At 33.3% G+C, this 25,188-nt stretch overlaps 1 protein-coding gene across 1 annotated transcript in view; it reads left to right on the top strand.

The window, feature by feature from the left end:
* Positions 1 to 25,188, top strand: part of Rps6ka6 (ribosomal protein S6 kinase A6) — a 168,624-nt gene that overhangs the window by 44,407 nt on the left and 99,029 nt on the right. Inside the window, exons 2-3 of the mRNA XM_010612862.2 lie at positions 13,175 to 13,234; positions 19,700 to 19,816. Coding sequence (XP_010611164.2) covers positions 13,175 to 13,234; positions 19,700 to 19,816 — 177 coding nt within the window. The remainder of the gene's footprint in view (positions 1 to 13,174; positions 13,235 to 19,699; positions 19,817 to 25,188) is intronic.

Here is a 25,188-nt window from a genome sequence, read left to right as displayed (position 1 = left end):
CACCCTAGGGCTGGAGTCAGCTCCCAGCCCCTGTGTTTCTTTGTGAACCCCAAGTCACTGCATTCTTGGCCTAGATATATGGCCTGTATGTTTGTGAGATGCTCCCCTCCTCCAGAGGCCTCTCTATCAGTAATCCCTAGGCTATGGCTGCTGTCCAAGTTGAGTATTGTCCCTGCTCAAATTGCTGTTTGGAAAAAGCAAATAGACAACTGAATTCTGTGCTGGATGTAGGCAGTGGGGCAGTCAAGCAGACCTCTGGACTTAAGGCCAGCACTTTCAGATCCAGCCCCTCTGAAAGCAATGCATGATTTGCCTGGCTTCTCTCCACATAGAGTGTAACCCCAGAGGTCCTTCCCAACATGTGCTTAAACTTTTCATGGTGATGGATATCTATCCCTTGTCTTCTCTGTGACTGTCTCTTGTGGCCATCTCAGTCACTGTGGTACTGTGACGCCAGAAACGCTGAAATATAGTTGGTCTGTGGTTGTTTTGTGGTTCTGTCTTAAACCTTAGCTATTCCCCACATGGCTCATAATTAGACCTTCTCAAATAAAAGGCCCTGAACTGAATTTCTTTTCCATCTCTGTCCTGCCATGTTGGTGCAGTAACTTTCAGAATAAAATGCCATTCTGCTTTTGTAGTTTACAATAGCCATGAGCTTTTCTTGGCGCTAGTAGTTCCAGCCCAGATTGATTTGTCTTGCTGGAGCTGCTGACCCTTTCTATGCTTACCTTGTGTCAGTGGAGACAGGGCTCCTTCCCCAGTAGCTGGGTCAATTTTCCGACTATATCATTCTTTTCTCTGCATTATGCTCCATTTCTCAAGCTTCTCTGTAGTTTCTAGTTTTCCTGTCAGCCCTCCCCTGATTCTTATGTATCTATTTTTTTCCTCCTTACCAAGTTGTTGTTTTCCAGGTGCCTTGATTTCAAGTCCTAGAGAGGTTGCATTTTGCTGCTGTTCTCTAATCCACCATTTTAAATCTTCACTTATAGGTACCCTTATAATAAATAAGTTTTCTTATTTATATGTCTCTTTACTCATCAGTATAATTTTCCCACTGTCCTATGGACTCTTTTTCATTATACTTACATGTAACACTGTCACCACACCCGGCAGTAGTACTCTATTTTTAAAGGCTGATTTCCAGGCTAGAGTGACCTTTGTGACACATTCAAATTAATTTTTTTCTAGTTCATTCAGATTCACAATTTAATGATAAATTACTCCTAATATATTATGACTAGGAAGTATCAGTTAGTAATTTACAGATGAAAGCAGAAGTTTTCCTTTTCTATAGACTGTAGTTTTTCTTTGTATAACCTTTTTTCTATGGATAATCCTGAGAGTCAATCTAGTGTAAAATTTTATTATTAGGATTTTGTCTTAATGTTTGTGAAGTTGAAAGTCAATGATAAATATATCAAAGTTTTTTTTTTAACGTAGTCTTAGATTTTCTTTTGAGTTAAATGATAAGATACTCATGTAATCTGTTGAAATGAGGAACTCTGGAGGAAGAGCAGATTTGGAAAGTGTCACTAATTTCTTTTTGTATTCATCAATTTTGAGAGACATGTGAGTTAAACAATTGGAAATGTCAAAGAAGCAGTTGGACCAGGAGCTCAGAAGTGTAATCTCTGAGTAAATATGCGTTGCATCAGTAAATTAATTCCTAGGGAAAGAAGGTGCAGTGAGATTAGGTGAATCTAATGCTTTTCCTGAGGAGTTACAGTAGTTCACAGATGTGTATAAAGAATAGTCAGATAAATTGTAATAAAATAAAATGAGTGTGATGTCACAGAAGTAAAAAATTGAAATAGGAGAGTGGTCACAAGACATGCTGCAGAGATCAAAATGGCTCTTTTAGCAAACTAAACATCATGGGTGACTTTATTTGGTTTCATTGCTGCTTTTAGAAGAAAGAATCTCATTGAATTGAAAATATTGGATAATTCACTGTATTTATAAAGTTGGTTTAAAAATTTTACACAATGAAATTTAGTGTTCTTTCATGTATGGTTCTGAGGCTAGACAAATGCATAGTGTTGTGTAAAGACCACCACATTGAAGAAAAAATACTTCCATTAGACCTCCAAGTCCTATAGTGTAACCGAAACCCAACCAACCACTAATCTCTTAATCTTTCTACTTTTGTCTTTTTGAGAATGCTATGTTGTAAGTGAAACCATTATATAGTTTTTTAAAGTCTATCTTTCATGTATATTAATGTATTTGAGGTTCATCTATATTACTGAATGTATTAATTGGTCACTTTTTATTATTTAGTAATAGTACCTATTTACACACCTAACCCCTGGAAACTAGTGATCTGAATTTTTCCTATAGTTTGGCCTTTTTAGTGTCAAGTACATGGAGTCAGCCAGTATTTAGCAGTTTAAGTTTGGCTTCTTCTAGCTAGCAAAATGCTTTATGATTCATTCATGTTGTCTCTATAGTTGTTCTCTTCTTTATACTGATGAGTAGTATACTATTGTTTAAACCACTCATCAGTTGAAAGGTATGTGGATGGTTTATAGTCTATAGTTATAAAGTTGTTATAGTCATTAATGTACAGATTTGTGTGTTAACATTTTTCCTTTTAACAGGGAAATGTTATTCCCGTTGTTTTTGGTCCTTGTCATATCTCTTGTAGAATCTACAGTCATTCAATTTTTTCAGCTTTAATTGAGTTTATTGGTACATTTTAGTGATATAGTACAATTACATTCATTGTTGGGATCTTGTACCTCTACATGACAAGTCTTGGTTCTCATTTTTACCCTTGTCCCAGCCCTACCTTCACCCCCTCCTCGCCTCCCCATCGACAAACACTTTATTTCCATATTTTCATTATCTCACATTTTTTTCTTTTCCCTTATTATCCTTCCCCTACCCATCCCACCTTCCCTACACCTTTAGCCCCTTTCTTCCCATTTCTCAATGTGAGTAATCTTATGAGAATATTCTGTATTATTGCAGATTATTCACACCAGAGAAACTATTCGGTATTTACACGTGTGCCTTATTTATTTCACTTAGGAGTATATCTTCAATATGTATCCATTTTCCTATGAATGAATCTATTTTCTTGTTCTTTATGGCTGAGTAATATTCCATTTTATAGAAAAACTACATCTTCTTTACCAGTTTCCAACAGATGGGCAAATGGGCTGTTTCCAAGATTTAGCAATTACAAACTGTGCCGCTATAAACATGGGTGCACATACTTCTCTGTGATATGATACTTTAGTTCTTTTGGAAAGATAGCCAGCAGAGGGATGGCTGGGTCAAATGGAACCTCCAGTCCAAGCTCTTTGAAGTATCTGCATATTGATTTTCATAGTGTTTGCACCAGTCTGCACTCCCACCAACAATGGAGAAGGGTTCCTTTCTCCCCACAACCCCGCCAACATTTGTTATTGTGTGATTTCTTGATAGCAGCCATTCTTTGTGGGGTGAGGTGGAATCTCAGTTTTGTTTTCATCTGTGTCTCTCAAATGATAAGTGATGTGGAACATTTTTTCATATATTTACTTGCTGCTTTTACTTCTTTGTCTGATAGATGTCTGTTCATTTAAGATGCCCATTTTTGAATTGGGTCTTTATTTTTAGGGGGGCTGATTGTTTTGAGTTCTTTATATATTCTTGATAATAGTCCTTTGTCTGAGGAACAGCTGGTAAAATATTTTTCCCACATTGTAGGTTGTCTCTTAGTTATGCTGATGGTTTCTTTTAAAGTACAGAAGCTTTTTAATAAGATGAGATCCCAGTTGTTGATTCTATCTGCTAGTTCCCGTGGTACTGAGGATTTGTTCATAAAGTCTTTTCCTATGCCAATGTCTTCCAGAGTTCTGCCTAGCTTTCCTTCCAGCAAGTTTAATGTTTCTCTTTTAATATTTAGATCTTTAATTCATTTGGATTTTAATTTAGTTCATGGTAAAAGATAAGGGTCTAATTTTAATATGTCACAGGTTGACATCCAGTTTTTCCAACACCATTTATTAAAGAGGCTATCTTTCCTCCCCTGAGGATGGACAGCTCCTTTGTCAAAGATGAAGTAGCTGAGTACATCTGGATTTGTTTTTATGTCTTCCAGTCTGTTCCCCTGACCTCAGTCCTGTTTCTTTGGCAGTACCATGCTGTTTTTATCACAGTGGCTTTGTAGCATAGTTTCAAATTGGAAATTGTTATACCCGCTGCAATGTGTCTGTTGCCTAAGATGGCTTTTGCTATTCTAGGTCTGTTATGGTTCCAAATGAATTTTTGGATTCTTTTTTCTAGCTCTGTGAAATATAGTGTTGGAATTTCAATTGGCATTGCATTGAATGTATATAGCAGTTTTGGTAGTATGGCCATTTTCACTATATTGATTCTTCCTACCAAGGAGCAGGGGATATCTTTCCATTTTTTTATATCCTCTTCAATTTCTTTTTTCAGAGTGCTGTAGTTTTCAGTGTAGAGATCTTTTGCTTCTTTTGTTAGATTGATTCCTAGATACTTCATTTTTTTGGATGCTATTGTAAAATGATTTTTTCCCCTTATTTCTCTCTCCGTGAGTCTGTTATTTATGTATAAAAGGCTATTGATTTTTGGGTGTTCACCTTGTATCCAGATACTCTACTGAATCTGTCAATTAAATCTAGAAGTGTTTTGGTAGAGTTTTTTGGGTCTTCAATGTAGAGTATCATATCATCAGCAAATAATGACAGTTTAACTTCTTCCTTTCCTATCTTTGTTGCTTTAATTTCTTACTCTTGTCTAATTGCTGTGGCTAATGTTTCCAGAATTCTATTGAAGAGGAGTGGTGATAGTGGGCATCCTTGTCTTGTTCCTGATTTTAACATGAAGGTTTTCAGTTTTTGGCCTTTTACTATGATGTTGGCTGTTGGTTTTTCATAGATAGCCTTTATTAAGTTGAGGTATAGACCATATATTCCAATTTGTTGCAGGGTTTTTATCATGAATGGGTGTTGAATTTTATTAAATGCTTTTTCTGCATCTATTGAGAGACTCATATGGTTTTTGTCCTTGACTTTGTTAATATAATGTATTACATTTATTGAGTTTCGTATGTTGAACCACCCTTGCATCTCTGGAATAAATCCGACTTGGTCAGGATGGACAATCTTTTTGATAATCCTCTGTATTCTGTTTGCTAGTATCTTATTAAGGATTTTTACATCTGTATTCATTAAGGAGATTGGTCTGTAGTTCTGTTTTTTAGTTGTATCTTTTCCTGGTTTGGGTATCAAAGTTATACTTGCTTCCAGGAATGAATTTAGAAGTATAGCTTCCCTTTTAATTTCATTTAAAAGTTTGAAGAGTAATGGCAGTATTTCTTCTCTAAATGTCTTGGAAAATTCAGCGGTGAATCCATCAGGGCCTGGGCTTTTCTTTGTTGGTAAATTTTTAATTACATTTTCAATTTCACTGACTGTACTTGGGGTGTTTAAAATGTTTTTATCTTCTTTGTTCAACTTTGTAATTCATAAGTATCTAAAAATCTGTCCATTTCTTCTGTGTTTTGCATTTTATTGGAGTACAGGTTCTCAAAGTAGATATTTATGATATTCTGGATTTCTTTTGGATCTGTTGTGACTTCACCTTTTTCATTCCTAATTGCATGGATCTGAGCCTTTTCTTTCCTTTTTTTTTTTTGATAAGATTAGCTAAGTGCTTGCTTGTCGGCACTGTTATGTGGTGGTGGAATATTTAGGAGGTGGGGCCTAGTGAAGTAAGTTAGGACTTGAACTTGAAGGGGATATTGGGATCCCCTCTTTTTCTCTCTCTTTGCTTCCTTCCATGAAACGAGCAGCTTTATTCTATCAGGTGCTTACCATCCCTTTCCCCGTGCACTCTGCTATCACAAGCCCAAAAGCAGTCCTCCACAATTTAAAGTCAAAATCTATCTTGCCTCCTTTAGAGTTGATTTTCTCAAGTATTTTGTCCCAGCAATGGCAAGAGTCAGTGTAGTATTTCATGATGATTAATATCATGGGCATTCAGTACCAGATTGGCCCAAGCTGGCATTTTAGCTCCTTCACTCATTAGTGTGTTTTTGTAGGGCATTTAAGATCCAAACATAGAACCGCCTTCTCATCAAGTATTACAATATATCTTTGAATCCGTTCAAGAATGCTTTGCTATGAAGCAGTAAAATGTTACAGGCTTCTTTATGTTCTCTTACATTTAAGTCGAAAATTGTCTTGTACACCTAAAATGTGCCAATAAACAATGGAAAAAATTGATTCCTATATATATTACATCTTATTATATTGTAACTGTGAAAGCAACCCCTCTGCTGTTTTACCCAGTTGGTTAGTTGGTTATTATACTATGGTGGAGCATATCGATTTTTTAATATCTCATTTAGGATCTTCATTCTGATAAAATGTGAAAATTAGTTTCTAATTCTTTCGTGCACCATTTTTTTTCAGACTTTGGTATCATATGTGATACATATGTGATACTTGTTTATGGTGTTGATCGGGGTACAAACAAATTTAGAATATTCTGAGAAAAATAAATAAAGTCACTGTGTACAGGGAGATATGCAGAAGGAACAGGTAAAAAAAAAGATTAGCAAAGCGTTTGTCAATTTTATTTATTCTTTCAAAAAATTAGCTCTTTGTTTCATTTAATTTTTTGTACTGTTTTCTTAGTTTCAATTACATTGATTTCTTCTCGGATCTTTATAATTTCCTCTCTTGTTCGAGCTTTGGGTTTTTCTTGCTCTTGTTTTTCTAGGAGTCTAAGTATCCTCATTAGGTTGTTTATTTGAGCCCGCTGTCTTTTCCTAGTGTGGGCATTCAGTGTTATGAATTTTACCCGTAGAACTGCTTTCATTGTGTCCCATAGATTCCTGTATGTTGTATGGGCATTTTCATTTATTTGTAAAAAGTGTCTCATTTCTTCTTTAATTTCCTCTGTAATCCATTGATTGTTTAGGAGAGTGTTGTTCAGTTTCCATGTGCTTGTGAAGTTCCTAAAGTTTCTTGTGCTATTGATCTCCAGCTTGATTGCACTATGATCTGATAATATACGGGGGATGACTTCAATTTTTTTGCATTTATTCAGACCTGTTCTGTGAGGCAATATGTAGTCTATCTTGGAGAATGATCCATGTGCAGCCGAAAAGAATATATTCTGATTTTGTGGGGTGGAATACTCTGTAAACATCCATTAAGTCCATGTGTTCCAAAGCTTGGTTCAGTTCTATTATTTCATTGTTGATTTTCTGCCTAGATGATCTGTCAATTTGTGATAGTGGGGAATTTAAATCCCCCACTAAAATTGTATTAGTGCTTATTTGGTTTTTCATGTTACTTACTATTTGTTTCATATAGTTGGGGGTATTTATATTTGGTGCATATATGTTTATGACTGTCATCTCTTCCTCTTGAATTGTTCCCTTTACGAGGATGTAGTGGCCTTCTTTGTCTCCCTTAATGAGTTTTGGTTTGAAATTTACTTTGTCTGAGAATAAAATTGCTACCCATGCTTTTTTCTGGGGTCCTGACGTGTGGAGAATTGCTTTCCATCCTTTCACTTTCAGTCTAGGGGCTTCCTTTTGCACCAGGTCTGTTTCTTGTATACAACATATTGTTGGATTTGGTTTCTTAATCCATTCTGCCAGTCTATTTCTCTTGATTGATGAATTGAGGCCATTGATATTAATGGTTATAACTGATATGTACTGACTTATTATTGTCATATTATTGTCCTTTTGTTGTCTCTTTTTACTTATTTCCCCTCTCCTTTTAGTTTCTTGCCTTGCCTGTTTGATTTGGTCTGTTGGGCCTCATGGTATTGGGACTTTCATTGTCCTTTTCTAGGATATTGTTTAGAATTCCTTGTAGTGCTGGTTTGGTGTTCATGAAATTTCTCAGGTGTTCTTTGTCATGGAAGTATCTTATTTCCCTTTCTATTTTGAAAGAGGGCTTTGCAGTATACATCAGTCTAGGTTGGAGGTTCTTTTCTTTTAGGACTTGGAATACCTCACTCCAGGCTCTCCTTGACCTAAGGGTTTGTGTTGAAAAGTCTGCTGTGATTCTAATGGGCTTTCCTTTGCATGTGATTTGTTTGTTTTCTCTTAATGCTTGTAGTATTTTGTTTTTCTGTTGGATTTCTGGGATCTTGATTATTATATGTCTAGGTGTAGATTTTTTGATGGTGGATAGTTGGATTTCTATTTGCCTCACTTATCTGTATGTCCAGTTCTTCCCTTCTGTTTGGGAAGTTTTCTGTCATTAATTCTGTGAAGAGCTTTTTTAAGTCATTTGTGTTTTCTCCTGCTATTTCATGAATTCCTATCAGTCTTATTTTATTTTTCTTTGCATCGTCTAGAAGTTGTTGGATTGATTTATCATGATCCCTTACTGTTTTTGAGAGACCTCTTTCTTCAGGGTCACTAACTGCGATCCTATCTTCTATATCTGAAATTCTATCTTTTCAATCTTTTATTCTGTTGCATACACTTTCAATAGAGTTTTTAATCTCCTGGATATCTGTTTGAATATGTTTTATGGATTCCATTTCTTTCCCCTGTTGGGCATTCATTGTTTCCATTTCTTTCTTATGCTGAGTCTTCATGGCTTCTATCATGGCCTTGAGCTCATCTATTGTTTTGTCAATTTCTGTTCTAGATTCTCGAATCATGACTTCCATTTTGCTCATCATCTCTATGGTTAACTGGGAAATTATTTCTGATTTTAATTTTTCTAGAGCCTGATTGATCTGTTTTGTTACCTCCTGTGCTATGGGTCCAGGGTGTCCTGCTTGTTCATTATCAGACTTTTCATCCTCATGTGTTCTACAGTTTGCCATTGGTGAACTGGAAATCTGCCTTTGTGTCTTGCTTAAGTGTTTTCTCATTTTTATTTTTGTTGTTGGGTTGTCCTTCGTTTAATTTCTGGGTATTTCTTAAATCTTCTTGATATAGTTGCGTTTTAGCTTTTGAGTCTCTAATGACTCATAGACATCCTCGTTTTCATAATATCAGAGAAAACAATTCTTTAAATCAATCACAATCCTTTATTCCAATTGATATATTCAGCAGCCCAGTAGGATCAAGCACAGCTTGCAAATTGACCACTTGTGGTAGTCATTAATCTATCACCTTTAAACCGTGTGATTTAAATTAATATCAATAAGCAGCCCAAAATATGTTTGCAGTGAATGCGCTTTTCGATATAGCCTCTTTACCATTTAGGATGGGGGGTTAGACTGAGTTAGGACGAGAGGAGTAGATCAGTGAAATAACTGGAGAAGGTTTGAAGTGAAACCAGAGGAAGTAGAATGACCTTACTATCTTTACGAAAGCTCTAACTTCAGAGGGGATAGAGTACAGGAATAAGGACAAGAATATATCCCTTTAAAGGTAACAAAGGCTTGCCTTCCCTTGAAGCTATGGAGCCATGAGTGAAATAAAATGACTGGAGAAAAGAACATAAAAGGGAAAAAAAGGTAAAATAATAAAAGAAGAAGTCTGAGTTAGGGCAGGAGCAGGAATAAAAAGGGAGATGAGGGATAATATGGTGGAGCAAGAGACTGAGTTGGAGAGACAGGACAGAAAAAAGAAAGAAATTTTAGGGTGGAATGAGGAAAAGAAAAAAAAAAGAATTTGAAGGGCCTCTTTCAGACTATGTCTCCATTGTCATATTATACCACATGTACCTCCATATGCAGAACTGTATCCCCTGGTCTCGGTTAGCCAATGGCAGGTCCCCACGACTGAGACTGACCTCAGTCCACAAGGCCTAACTTGAGTTTCCCATCCCGCAGGGTTGAACTCCACTCAGTTCTATTACAGGTTTCCCCTGTCCTTTCTTTAAAGATGTTCAAAGTTGGGAGCTCAGAAAACTACCCTTCATGAGCACCTATGCCTCAGCAGAGTGGGTCCAAGAATTGGCCCAATCAGGAGGTTTGAGAACGGTTGGGGGGGCAGGTTGTGGGGGTGTTTCAGGGGCACCCACGCGGTTACCTTCCTTACTGGATCTGGTGGCGTGCTGTTGGGGAAGTTGTGCACCCGCCGGGTGGGCCTGAGTAGGCAGCTGGAGAGACCTCCTCTACAGTCATTCAATTTTGATGTTCTCCTTCATTTAATATTTTTCTCTCAAGAATTTTTCTCACATTTTTTTCTTTCAGTCTAGAGTAGCTTAATTAAGATATATTTTTGGCTGATTTTTCGTTAATTTTGTCTTGCTTTGGGTTCACTCTTCTTACTGTAAATTTATTTTAATTGAGTACATTTTTAAATTGGTACATTTTAGGTATACAATACAGTTACATTCATTAGTGGGATCTTGTACCTTTACATGACAGGTCTTGGTTCTCATTTTTCTTACTGTAAATTTATCTTTTACCAAATTTGAGAAACTTTTTACTATTATTTCTTTTTAAAAATTGCTGTATTGAGGAACTGGGGATATATTTCATTTTTTGAGCACTTTGCCGTTAGGTACAAGAACTTGGGTTTGATCTCTAGTATGACAAATTTTTTAAAAGTTTATTACAGTAGAAGGTATTGATATTAATTCCCCTCACAGTACTCTCCTTTGCTTTGAACACATTTATCCCATGTTCTTGATGCTTTCTGAACTAAATCTTGTGTAAATAAGTCCTCTTTCTTAAGTGTTTTTAGTTGTGCTGACCTGGGCTGCCTCAAAGTTTTGAATTGATTCAGAATATTTACCTTTTATGATCATTTTGATGCTGTGGAGCATCCCAAAAATCACATGCTGCCAGGTCTGTTGAATCAGGTGGACAAAACACCTGTAATGTTTTTACAAGCCTACCTTCCATTTGGATGTCACTCAGCAGCAGTATTCACCACATTTTTAAATAACATCTTATAAAGGCATTCATGAAGAGGATTTTAATAACTTTCAAAAAATGAAAAGAACCATAGGATGTGTTCAAAATGAGAGAATTTTGAAGGGAATTAGTGACAATGTGTCTGTTAGTGTAAGAAATTTTTTGAAACAATTAAATATTCACCATATATTCTGATCACTTCCTTAATGTCCAGTGGTGGGATTCCTGTGTTGTATAGTGGTTTGTTTTTAATCATTTTTATTTTCTTTATATTGGATGATTTTTACTACTCTATTGTCAAATTTACTATTTCCTCTTTCATCTGTATTCTTTTATTGAGGCTAGCCACTATTTTTTAAAACTTCATTATGATTTTTAGTTTCAGATTGTTTGATTCTTTTTATAGTTTCTATTTCTGTGCTGAAATCTTATCATTTCATTCTTGTGTGTTTATTTTTATCCAAAGAAGCATAGTTATGGTAGCAGTTTTAAAGTCCTTCACATTTATTTGAATGTTAGACTAATCTTGGAATTGATACCATTGATTTTTTTTTGTTTTAGTTAGCAATCTGTCTTGTTTGATTCTGACTCCCAAGTTACCTTTCTGTATAATTGGCCTAATTTTCAGAGATTTTCAGAGGATCTGTGTCAGTACTCTACATTTGTTGCTCTCTACACTAGGTAGTAAAATGAGTAGTCTGACACTTGCTCTGTGGTTGATGATAATTTCATTTCTGAAAGTCTGTTATTCTTCTTTGTCTATAATCCCCATATATGCATTTGCTGTTGAGACCAAAACTTGTATTGCTTCATACACAGAATTAGGGGAATTCTTTCTCACATTATGTCCTGTGATTTTTTCCCCAAATTGTCCAGTTCCAATAGGCTCTTTTTGCTGGCTGTTTTTTGGAGAGGGTTCTCATTTCTCTCAAAGACGTAGTCATTCATGCTCTTACATAGGCCTGTACTATTGAGGCTGTCCTTGAAGTAAAATTGAAAGTGAAAAAAATTTAACTGATATTACCCTCACACTTTATTTTCAAATCACAAGAGTCTCTTTTCTTACTTTCTTAGGCCAGATAGGGAGGTTTTCTCTTGATTTGATAGTGCTGATAGTTGAAAAAGGGAAAGTCAAAGTTTAGAAAACCTAGGTTATACTATATACACCAACTCAAAAGTGAATCTTTTTCTGATACACTGTCCACAGAATGGGATTTCTCTTTATGCCTAAAGTATTTGAGTCCCCTCTCCTTGGGTCACATTTAGGGTATACTGGTAGAAAATAAACTTAGGAAATTCCTTGGAGTTTTTTATTTTTATTTTTTACAGATGGTGTACTGTCTCCTACTAGGTCATGTTTAGTTTCTAGAATCCATAGATAGTGTTTTTTTTCTTTTTTTGCATTCTGCCTAGCACTTTTAATTTATAATTATGAGAGAAATAGGCTTAGTGGACTTATTCTACTTTGGTTTTTATCAATAGCTCTAATTAATTTACATTTTTCTATGAACTCTTACAAAGAGTCTGTGAAAAAAATTCTGTTTTTTTTTTTTGGTACCGGGGGTCGAACTTGGGACCTTGCGCTTGCAGGCAGGTGGCCACTACTGAGCTAAATCCCTGTCCCAAAATTTGTTTTTGTAAAGACCAGATTGCTACTACATGTTTCTTAAATACTTTAGATCAGGGATTGAAAGACTTTTTCTCTAAATGACCAAATAATAAATACTTACCCTGTAGGACAAAATCTCTGTCACAGTTGCTCAATTCAGCTCTTATAGTGTGAAAAAAACTGAAGATAGTATTAAAAAGATGAGTGTGACTGTGTTCCAGTAACATTTTGTGTCAAAATAGGTGGCAGGCCAGATTTGTCCCATAGGTTATAGTTTAGAGACCCTTGATCTATATTCTCAATATGTACTTTTTCTTTAATTATTGGTTGAGGGTTGGGGGATTTAGCTCAGTGATGTCGCTGCCTGTAAAAAAAAAAAAAAAAAAAAAAAAAAGTCTCTTTAATTATTGATTGGAGGGAAAGTATAAGTATCACTGTGCTTTGTGTGTTTGAAATATTTTTCTTCTGTGACTGTAAGGATCTGTCTCCTATAATTTATTTTTCTATATAGTAGCTTATGAAATTTAAAGTACTCAATGAAAGAAAGGCATAAAGTTCTGAAAAAGTCAGGGATACTCACTGACGGTCTGAGAACCATATTAATAGTGACCTCTTCTAAGTATCTTTGTGTCCTTTGTTTTTCAGTAATTTGGACCTTGTTAAATTATGAAAGGAAATTCCTGAATATATTTTTTTAGTTATTACTCTTGTCCTAATAATCCTGAACTTCAACTGTTGAATACTATTTTTCAGGTAAATGATCTTAAAATGGTTGATGAACCAATGGATGAGGGTGAAGCAGATTCCTGCCTTGTAAGTACACTTGTTAATTTATTAAGCATCATTTTTATCATATAAGAAAAGACATTAATAGGAAAGAAGAAAAACACTTCCCAGGTAAAGAACTTTTTCAGGTAAGTCAGTTATAATTGGATGCAATTATTAATACATAAACTGCAGTGCAAAGTGTAGAACATATTTTCCTGTCAGGAATTTTTGTGCAAGATAATTTTTCAGTAAAAAGCTTTCTTGAAATAAAATTCACATGCCATAAGAATAACCTATTATAAGTATAGTGGAGTAAATTTGCAATGAACCAGTATAAGTGTAATTACATTACTTAAATGCAGAATCCTTTAAGTTAATATGAATAACATCATCTTAAACTTCGGGGTGGAAACAGATCTAACTTGGAAATATTGAACTATAAATGTAGCATGCAATAATTAAAAATCAATTTTCTATCTTCCAGAAAAGATTAAATCTAAGTTATTTCAGAAGTTTCTAGCTAGTTTTAAAGACTTTTAAGCTCTTAGGTTATTCTGTGCCAGTCCAATATACTAAACTCTCATTTTACAAGATCTAGTTTATGAGAAAATATTCTTAAAAATTTTAGGAAATGGTTGACTAATGTAGGCATCTATGTTTATGTTTTAATTTTATGGTTCTCATTTCTATAAATACTTTTATAGGATTATAGCTTATTTTTAATATAGAATGAGCCTCAAAGAAAATACTTTGTAATACCTTTATTTATATTGAATGTTCTACTGAAATTTGGAGAAATTTGTGATTTACACTAGGTGCTAATTCTAGCAAATACTACAATCAAGACTTACAGCACAGTGTGCCCCCTGTTGGGTTAGCCATATATTATATAGACCCAGAGAAATGGAAAGTAAGGAGAGTACAGATACTATTTTTTTCTCATTTAGTAGTGAACAAAATCAGTTTTGTTTTTTTCCTCTTAAACTTATTCATAACTGTATTTATCTCCATAGAACCTGTCAAAGAGATTTAAATTGAGTTTGCGCAAGATTCTCCTTTGAAATATTTTATGTGATTATTTCTGCAGATAGTTGCCAAGAAACAATTTAAATTGACAAAAAGAGACATACAGTCATTTTAGCTTTTGTAATTTATTTAATATTAGTAACATTTAAATAGTAAGTATAATAAAATATAAACTTCTGTGGAAACTATCTATAGAAATTTTAGAGAATAAGGAAATAGAGTCACTGTCAGGGATTTGATTTATGGTCTCTACTTGACACCATGTACTTTTTTTGTGATGGCTAATGTACTTAGTGTAGTACCTTAGTAGCCATAGTAAAACTACATAAGCAATAAGGAACACTAACCATATAAATTTAATACTTTTAAGAAATATTTTCACATGTAGGATTTCTTGGTTGTGGTTGTTGATACCAATATAATGCTTATAGCTGTATGGTTTTGTTTTATTTTTTTATTTTATTTTTTTAGGTATCATCTGTCTTTATTTTTTTATTTTTATTGAGTTTATTGGTACAATCTAGGTATACAATAGTGTAGGATTGTAGAGACTGCTCTCTGATACACAGAATCTTTAAACAGTGTTCTTTAAATGTGAACTTTAAATTTTGGGGGTATAGGTAAGTGGTAGAGCATGTGTTTGCATCCCCAATGACCTATGTTCAATCTTCAGACCTGAAAAATGTATGCGTCCTGATGGTAGTTTGTTTAATTGACTTATTTGGACAACTAATCTATTTCATTAAAATTATTTTTACTTTAAATTTGCATGGTCATTTAATCTCTTTTCTTCAGGTAAAACAAGCAAAGTTAAATAAAATACTTCTCACACTCCATAAATATCTAGCATATCATCAGCAAAGCTGGAATGTATAGTAGGTGTAATTTTAATGTGTCTATATTGTTCATGAGGCATTTTCTATTTTTCAAGAAAACCTTCCCATTTGGTAAGTATTAAGTAATAGATCACTGATAAAAGATACCTGATATAAAAACCACCTGGTGCCCTGCTTCTAGCAGTGTCAAGCTTAGAAAAAAAAATGTATTCTTTGGTAGATGGCTGACATGAGTTAATTTCTTATATGTTCTCAATATAATAGCCACTTTAAAATTGGTAGTTTATGATTCATTTTTATTTATTTTATGGAGTCTTTGCTATTCTGTAAGGTAGAATACATATATCTTCTAAATTTTAAGGAAGAATCACTTAATAAAGGTGATACTTTTGAGATTCTAATAGTACAAGGTAAGCAATGTAGTCTCTAAATTGAGTTAGAGTTTTACTACCCAGACATGTATCTGTTGCATATAACTGAAGATTCGAAATAAAAACAAAGTTTTTGGTGTTGTAAGCTGTAAATTTCTAATTTTGAAAACCATTCTTAGTATATGTCTCTCTTACAAATTCTTTTGAAAATCCTTTCCAAAGTACATTTTACTTTGCAAGTCTAAGGTCCTGAGTATGATCCCCAGTACAAAACAAATGAACAAACAAAAAGTACATTTTACATAATTAACCTCATATGGAAAATTAAGTAGGGAGCATTTCAAATTGGGACTTGTTCTGTTTTCTGTATGGTGATTTTTTTTATTTTATGATATTAAACAAAATTTTATAATCAAATAATAAAAGAATAATAATAATTACACTGTATATTATTTTCATCAGAGTAGTTACTCAAAAGAGTAGAAGATATAAACCAAAATGATTCTTATAAGAAAGAAACAAACAATAACACAAAGCTTTCTTCTCAATGAACTAAGATAAACTAGTATTACAAATGAAACCAATTAGCATGGACATTAAATTACCTTTAAAACAATGGTATTTGTAATTTGGAGAAGTATTTGAACTTTGTACTTCCTATTGATCTCCCTTCTAATTTACTGTATGGTGAATTTTTTTCCTTCATTTAACTTTCCAGTTTGGTTGACATTGTAACTGGGCTACACTTCAGTATTTTTCTTCCCTTACAATGCTAGTGCCTTAGTTCTGCTTTGTATTCATTGACCTTTCTTTAAATTTTGAAACCTTTGTACAAACATGTAAAACTTTCAGTTGAGCAATAACCATTCAACTAAAATTTTTGGCACTATAACTAAAAGACAGATGTATGCAACATAATGCAGTATACAAAAATAAATTATATAAATAAGTCCCTTAACATAAAAGTTTTGATGGCTTATACTTATAAAAGTTCTAATTGTTCCTCTTGTAACTGAAATCTGAAATAAATGGAGTAGGTACTATTAGTATTTGATAGGTAAGGAAACAATCTGATCCTTGGAAGTAGAATAAACAGTTTGAGGGTTATCTTTTTTTTTTTTTTACTAAACTGACCTGTCTAGCCTCAAATAAAGTGAATGTTTAAAGAGATGGATATTGCCTTATTACATAAAACCCAATAAATTTAGACTTTAAAAATCTGTCTTTGTTTTGACCTTTTTATGAAAGTTAGTTCCACAATCTTATGAAAATTTTATAATTAGGTATATTGCCAATGTTCTCATCTCTTTCTTGTTCAGATTAAAAGGTGATTTCTTCCCTCTAAATAAATCAGCTGTCAAAACAATGAAGTAGAGTATTTGACAGTTTCTTTTATTTGGTACTTTATCATTGTTTACCTAGCATTATAGAAGTTCTAACTACCAGAATTTAAACACATAATCAATGGTAATAGAATTTAGAAATTAGAGCATACTAGTTTGATTATAGTTGAGTCTTCATAGGTTTTCTGATTATCAACAGTTACTTAATAAATGTGATATTTTACCCTACCCCCCCAAAAAATTCTGGATATAAGTTAAGTTATACTGTTATGAAAAGGTCCTTAAAGTAATTTTGATCTTTCTTATTGGTTAAATTTACATTTAAAAATCTTTTTTATTGTACATAAGATACACAACATGATGATTTGATATAAATAGTGAAGTGATTACTATAGTCAAGTAAATTGCTATATCCATTATATCATGTAGTTACTGTTATGTATGTATTTTAAATTTTATTTTTATTTTTTAAAGTATATTTTTATTCCAATTCTTTTTTAAAAATGACAATGATTGCTTTGTCTTTCTGCTCCTATACAATGAAATAATTATTGTGCTGAGTGTTTAGGAATACATAACCAACTGTGGTTATACTTGCATTGAGGAAGCTCATAGCCTGGTGGAAAAGAAAGACAAATCAAGAAGATACAGTATAATAATTTTGTATGATGTAGCAGACATCCCTGCCCAGTAGTAGCCTTCCACATTCCCTGTTGTATCTGGGAATAGAGCTCTTTTTCATATAGTAGATTTTCTTGTTAGGAAATTTTTAGGTTATTGCTGCTGAAAACTGAAAGACATATTGTGTTCTCAAACTTAGGCATGTATAGATTTTAATAAAAGGAAGAAGGGTCCTTGGACAAGCATTTTCATTTGGAAGACTTATTTTGGTTGGGTGAAACTAATTGGATTACAGTTGTTTCCTAAATATGAATACTTAAAAAAAACTGATGTCATTTTCATGCATTCTTATAGTGATGATCTTAAACATGCCAGGGATCTGAATTGCCTTCTTGACCATAAAATTATTGTATTGTATTCAGTGTAGATCACAAGTCTTTAAGGGACCTTAAAAGCCCACCTAACAAATCCCCGTAGCTATGTGAGAAAAGTGAAGTATACAGCATGATTTGCAATTTGGCTAAGGCTGCTAACATTAGCATTGCAGATCTAGGAACAAAACTTAAAGTCTGATAATCCTTTTTCTAGTGTTCTTACTTTTTTTTCATTATTTTTTTTCTTTTTCTTTTTCTTTTTGTACCAGGGATCAAACTCGGGACCTTGTGCTTGCGAGGCAGGTGGCAGCACCACTGAGCTAAATCCCTGCCCCTCTAGTGTTCTTTCAATGCTCTACAAACCTGTAATTATTTCTAATGTACTATAAGTGAAAACTCAGATAACCATAATATCAATTAGCATATAAATATATTGTTTTTAGGGATACATATATTCCAATAATACCTAAAATATGCTATATTTTAATAAAATCCAAAATTTTCAGGTAAAATGTATATATTTATGCAGTTCTTTTTGGTTCACTATCTTGCTATTCATGAACTCTCCAGCTCAAATGACCCTCCTGCTGCAACTTCTCCAATATTGGGATTACAGACACATGGTCAGAGTACTTGATTTATGTTTGCTTTTTAAAAAAGTACACAACTTTTTTACTCAGTGGTAAAGTGCTTGCACTGGGTGTAATCTACAGCATTGAAAAAAAAATTATCTTAGGCCTATTTCAGGTAGGGAATGTCACTTACAATAAATTTTATTTTTAAAAAACATACTTACAAATCACTGATATTTAACAGGATCCGGTGAAATCCTATTTTGACACATTAAAAAAACATTGGCATATTTTCAGAGTTGGTAATTATTTATTTCTATTTAAGTAGTGGGTCACATTATCTAAATCTACAATTCCTCTGCCAGTGCACCTCTCTTGAGAATGTGAATGGCTGATTACCTATATGACATGGAAGCGATTTTAGCTGCCATGAAGTCTGTCTAATTTGAGACCATACACTTGTCCAATTTAGCCACAATCAATATTGGTTAATCAATTAATTGAAAGCTAAATCAGGATGAATCTTGATCAATTTAGATCAAGAAGATTCTACTTTCAGACAAGAATTAATATGGTATAATGGAAGCTACTAAGACTTGCAGGTATTATGATTAAGTACTCATGTAATCTTAAATTTTGTCTTTTTTTCCTTATAGAGTGAGAATATTGGATTAGATATCCTTTCTGCCTTTGTTATGTTGTGATATGTGATGCATTTTTAATTGCTACTGTGCTGTCTTTAGTGAGTACAATCACAAGTAGTCATCACAGCTGAGTGGAGCACTGTATCAAGAAGCAGAAACACTTTCTGGGTGGCTTCCTTTATGGGTGACCCAGATAGTGAGAAATCCTGCATATGATTTACGTTTAAAATTTCAATAAAATTAGGGTCACGACCTAGAAACTTGTTTGAGCTCTGAAAGTTTAATTTTTCTATGCCAGTTTCATTTGAACTGATATGACTGATTTGACATTAAAATATTTAAAAGTATATAGTGAAATATTGTTTGAAAGAGCTCTTGAAGTTTACATTTTTTGCCATTTCCTGCAAGTGTTAGCTCGGCTTTCTCTGCCTCTGCCTCTCATGTAAAACTCCTAGTGAAGGTCTTGACACAGTTGTTAACACTTTCATTTTATCACTTCCCCATTGGAAAGCTAAAATATAGATTTTATGTCACATGCCTTCCTTGACATTAAATAATATGGTAGGACAGGTGGTGGTGATGGTGGGGTATCTACATATCAAGCTAGAAAATAGGGAAATGGGAGTATTATTAGCCTAAAAACATCTCTGTGCTAGATTGAGGGAGTTGGAAATCATGATACTGAAACTATATTTGAGTAATGTTTGGATTTATTTTTTACAGGATGAAGCTATTTTTAAAGAAATCCCTATTACTCATCATGTTAAAGAAGGATATGAGAAAGCAGATCCTGCACAGTTTGAGTTGCTCAAGGTTCTTGGTCAAGGATCATTTGGAAAGGTAATGAATATGTTTTTCCATTTGTATTTTTCTTCTGAATAGTTAACAAACAAATTTATGCATATGCAGAAGTGTCATAAATGTGCCATTTTTAAACTTCTTAAAGAATCCACAAAGGGTAATTCTTTAATTTTATTACTTTTTATATTTTTTATTAGTATATGTTTTCAGTACATAGGATAACATCATGAGAGTTTGTACAAGTACGTAACACATCATAATTCTTTTTTTATTCCCTTCCCCTCTCATTCTCCATCTTTTGGTCCCCTTCTCTTTTGTGAAGTCTTACCTCCCTGTTTCCTGTCTACTCTAATTTTTATTTATATTTTGAGTTTCTCATATGAGATATCATGAGATGATGAAGATTCTGCATCTGAATTAATTCACTGAACATTATTGTTTCAACATGCTTCCATTTTCCTACAAATGACTCAAGTTTATGCTTTTTTATGTCCGATAGATATTCCATTGTGTATAAATACCACATTTTATTTATCCATTCTGTTGAGGGACATGTAGGCTGTTCTAAAATACAGCTATTATGTGCTGTGACTATTATAAAAACGGATATGCATGTATCCCTGTTATAACATGTGTTTACATCCTTTAGGGGGAAATTTTACAAGGGAAATGGCTGGGTTAAACGTAATTTCTATCGTTAGTTTTTTGAGGATTTTCCATGGTGATTTTCATAGTAGTTAATACTAATTGACATTCCCACCAACAGTGTAAAAGGATTCCTTTTCTTTTGCAACCTCACCAGTATTGATTATGCCTTCTTTCTTTTTTTTTTTCTTTTTTTTTTTTTTTTTTTTTTTTTTTTTTTTTTTTTTTTTTTTTTTACTGTGGATTGAACTCAGGACCTTGCACTTTTGAGGCAGGTGGTGGATTATTTGCTTTCTTGATGCCATGTTTTCTGGAGTAAGATAGAATCTCTGTTGTTTTACTTTGCATTTCTCTAATGGCCAGAGATCTCCAAAATTTTTTGTGTTTATTGGCCATTGGTATTTCTTCATAGAAGTGTCTATTCATCCATTTGCTCAATATTGATTAGACTTTTGTTTTGGGGGGGTCCATTTTTTTTAGTTATTTTTGTATTCTAGATATTAGTCCTCTGTCTGAGGTGTAGCTCTCAACATTCTTTTCCCATTCAGTAGGTTGTTTTGTCACTCTGCTTAATTGTTTCTTTTGTTATGCAAAAGCTTTTTCATTTGATATGATCCCATTTGTTGATTCTAAATGTTATTTGTTGTACCATTGGGGTTCTGTCAGAAAGACCTTGCTTCATTACTTGACCTTGCCCATTACTTTAAGAATTTCACTTTTTAAAATCTCTTCTACAAGATTAAATGTTTCTCTTTTAATATTTAAGGCTTTGATCAATTTTTATTTTAGTGTAGTGTACATTGAGAGATGTGGGTCCAGTCTTCTGCATGGGGATATAATTTTCCAAGCAACATTTGCTATAGAGGCTATCTTTCCTTCCAACATAGGCTTTTGGCCCCTTTGTCAGTGATCAGGCAGTTAGATGTGTCTGGGTTGTTTATGCGGCCTCTGTTTTGTTTCATTGACCCACATGTCTGTTTTTGTGCCAGTACAGTGCTGTTTTATTACTGTAGTTTTGTAATAGAACTTGAAATCTGGGATTGTGATGTCTGCTGCTTAGCTCTTGCTACCCAGGATTCCTTTTGCTATCCTCGGTCTATTCTGGTTCCCTATTAACTTTAGGATTGATTTCTCTAGTTTTGTGAGAACTGCTGTTGGTATTTTGATTGGGATTTACATTTAATATGGTATTGGTAGTAGGTTTGTCATAAATGGTTTTTATCAGTTTGTGGTAAGGTTCTTTTATACATATTTTCTTCAGAGATTTTATCGTGAATATTTTGGATTTTGTGAACAACTTGTTTGTATAGCTCTTGAGATGATCATATGTTTTTTGTTTGTATATCTATTTATGTGATATATTAAAGTTTTCATTTGCATATGTTGAACCATCTCTACATCCCTGTGATGAAGCCTGCCTGGTCATAATGCATCATCATTATTATTTGATTTGTTACATTCTGTTTTCTAGAATCTTGTGGAGGATTTTTGAGTTTTTGTTCATAAAGAGATTGGCCCAAATATAGTTTTCTTTTTTATTTGCATCCTTGTCTTGTTTTGGAATTTGTTTAATGTTAACCTCCAGGAATGCTTTTAGGAGTATTCCTTCCCTTTCAATTTCCTTAAAGGGTTTGAGGCATATTAACAGTATATCTTCCCTGATGTTCTTTAAAAATTAGTATTGAATCCATTGGGTGCTATGATTTTCTTGGCAAATTTTTTTTATTACTGTCTCAATTTCATTGCCTGTTCTTGAATTATCAGTGCTTTTTTTTAATCTTCTGGATTCAATTTTGGTAATTCATATTTATCTAGGTATCCATTCTTTAATTTATTGGATACAGTCTCTCAATGTTCTTGATAATAATCTTCTGGATTTTGGCTGTGTACATTGTGATTTAGCCTTTTTCTTTTGTAATTGCATTGATTTGGATCTTTTTTCTCTCATTTTGGATAAGATTGGCTGTGTTTTTGCATTTTGTATATTCTTTTGAAGAATCAGATTTTTTATTTATACTTTGTATCTTTTAGTCTCAATTTCATTAATTTTGCCCTTATCTTATTTCTTTCCTTGTACTAGCTTTAGATTTTGACTGTACTTATTTTTCTAGGTCCTTGAGATCCACTATTAGGTTATTTATTTGGACTTAACTCTGTTCTTTTGATGTGGAGACTCACAACTATACCATTCTTTCTGAAAAATACTTTCATTCTGTCTTATATTTTCTCTTATGTTCTACTTGTGTTATTGTTTGATCCTAGGAACTGTCTGATTTCTTCTGACTATTCAAGAGAGTATTGTTTAACTTCTATGTGCTTACATAATTTCTATGGTTGCTTTGCATGGAATAATTTTGATTCTTTTGCATTTACTTAAGCATGGGTTATAGGCTAGTATTTGTTCTGTCTTGGAGAAAGTTACACGTGCTACCCAAAATAATTTGTATTTTGTGTGTTGGATAGAACACTGTAGATACCTATTAAATCCATTTGTTGGAAGGTCTGGATCAAGTCTGATATTTCTTTGTTAATTTTTTTGTCTAATGGATCTATTTGTGACTGTGGTATTGAGGTCCCCCAGTATAATTTTCTTGATGTTTATATGATCATTTATGTGCAGCAGTTTTTGTTTTATGAAGTTGGGTGTGCCTGGGCTTGGTACATAAATGTTTATAATTGTTATATTTCCCTCTTGAATTATTCACTTATCCATTATATAGTGATCTTTGTTTCTTCTTCTGATCAGTTTTGGTTTGAAGTTCCCTTTGTTTGAAAATACGATAGCTACTCGTCTGTGTTTTTGAGGTCCTATTGCATGGAGCATTGCTTTCCATGCTTTGATTTTTAGTCTGTGATATTCTGTTGGGATTAAATGTGTTTTTTAAAATGTGTTTATTTTATACAGTATACTATTGGATATTGTTTTTTTTACCTACTCTGCCAATCTGACTTGTGATTGGGCAGTTGAGAACATTCACGTTGTTAATTATTACTGAAAGTTATTGACTTATTTTTGTCATTGTATTATTTTCCTGTTGCTGCTTCCTTTTTCCCCCTTTCTGATTAACTATTCACCTTGCCCAGTATCTTCTTCTATTAGACTTCTTGGCATTGTTAGCTTCATTTTCTCTTTCTAGAATATCCTTGAAAAATGTTTGGATTGTAAGTTTAGTTCTCTTTGTAATGATAAAAGTTTATATCTCCATGAATTTTGATAGATAATTTCACAGGGTTTATCAGTCTGTGTTGGAAATCATATTATTTTAGCATTTGCAACACTTCACTAGGATTTTCCTATATTAAATTATTTACCCATATTTAGAACATTTGGTACTATGATTTCTGTAAACTGGTTTTTATGTCATTTTTATTTATTTATTGTTTTCTGATTTTTCACTAATTCCAATTAATATTACTTTAGTTTTTTTACAACACATAACAGCTGTTGGATCCATTTTTCATGTTCTGTAGTTTTTAACATATCTCTGAGTACACAGTGACTGGCCTCAGCCTTATCTTATAGTTCTCCTACACTGTCTTCACATTGCTTACTTCTGCTGCCAACACTTTCAATATAATTTTTATCTGGATTTCTTTTTACTACATTTTTATGGACTCCAATTTTTTGCTAAACTGGTCATTTATGTTTTGTATCATTTTGTTTATCCCAAAAAGTTTCTTATTAGTGTTTTCTATAAACTCATTGTTTGTTTGTTTCATTTATTAAATCCTTTCTCTGTTTAGTTATATTGTCTTTGAATTTGTGGAGCACCTTATTGATCTGTTTTTTTCTCCTTTTTTACCATTTTTCATAAATTCAGCTGTGTGACTTTTTATTTCCTCTTTGTTGATGCCTCATGGGGTTTTCCTGCTTTGATTGTGTTGGTAATTTTTGGAAGCATGTTTTGGCCTTGACTTCTTATGCTTCTATTGTTTTTTCATGTGTGCATGTGCTGCAGTTTGAAAACTTTTGTGAAAGTATTTGTTCGTAATATGGCTATCTTTTCAGTTAGTGTCTGCTTTTCAGTGATTCACCTTAGGTGTAGCTGTCTATAGGCCTTTGCTTCTGGCCCAAGATTTAGCTCAGTGGTTTGGTGGCCTGCCTTGCAAGCCCAACCTAACCATCTATGTAAATTTGAAAGGGAAGTATGCAGTATAATTATCTCTACACCTTGTGCTCTAGAAATGGACTGCAGTGTAGTTGGTAACATAAATACGTACCAGATATTAGCATACAGAAGAAAAAAAGGATAATGGCAAACTCTGCGCCACCACGGCAATAGCAACAGTAGCCACAATAATAATAGAGTCAAACACAATATGGTTAATGACATACTGTATTAACCAATAAAAGCTACCATGTACCACCCCCCTACCAATGAAAAAAAAAATCTAAAATTGTAATACGGACACAAAGACAAACCAAACACTACTTTACAGTAAATATTTATTAAATATCACTATTGAAAATATAAAATAATTCTAAATAAATATCATAATTAAATCAATAAAGATTAATAAAAAATGTATACTATTAAAGATGGGAGGGGAAATGAAAGAATGAAAGAAGTAAACTTCAAAAAATAAAGAAAACTAAAATGAGGAGGAAATAAAAGATGAAGGATCATGTTAAAGAGTAAAGGGAATTTAAAAGCATTAAAGTAACAGGTAAAGAAGATGCAGAGGAAAATATACTCACTTAATAAAGTCAATAAAAAAAATGAAATGAGTCCAAAAATTTTTCTCCATTTTTTTTTTTTTTTTTT

This window comes from Fukomys damarensis, unplaced genomic scaffold, assembly GCF_012274545.1.
Source record: "Fukomys damarensis isolate Sample0158 unplaced genomic scaffold, DMR_v1.0_HiC HiC_scaffold_39, whole genome shotgun sequence".
In the NCBI taxonomy this organism is placed as follows: Eukaryota; Metazoa; Chordata; class Mammalia; order Rodentia; family Bathyergidae; genus Fukomys; species Fukomys damarensis.
The sequence above is the reverse complement of the archived record's forward strand: the minus strand, read 5'-3'. Positions and strand labels throughout refer to the sequence as shown.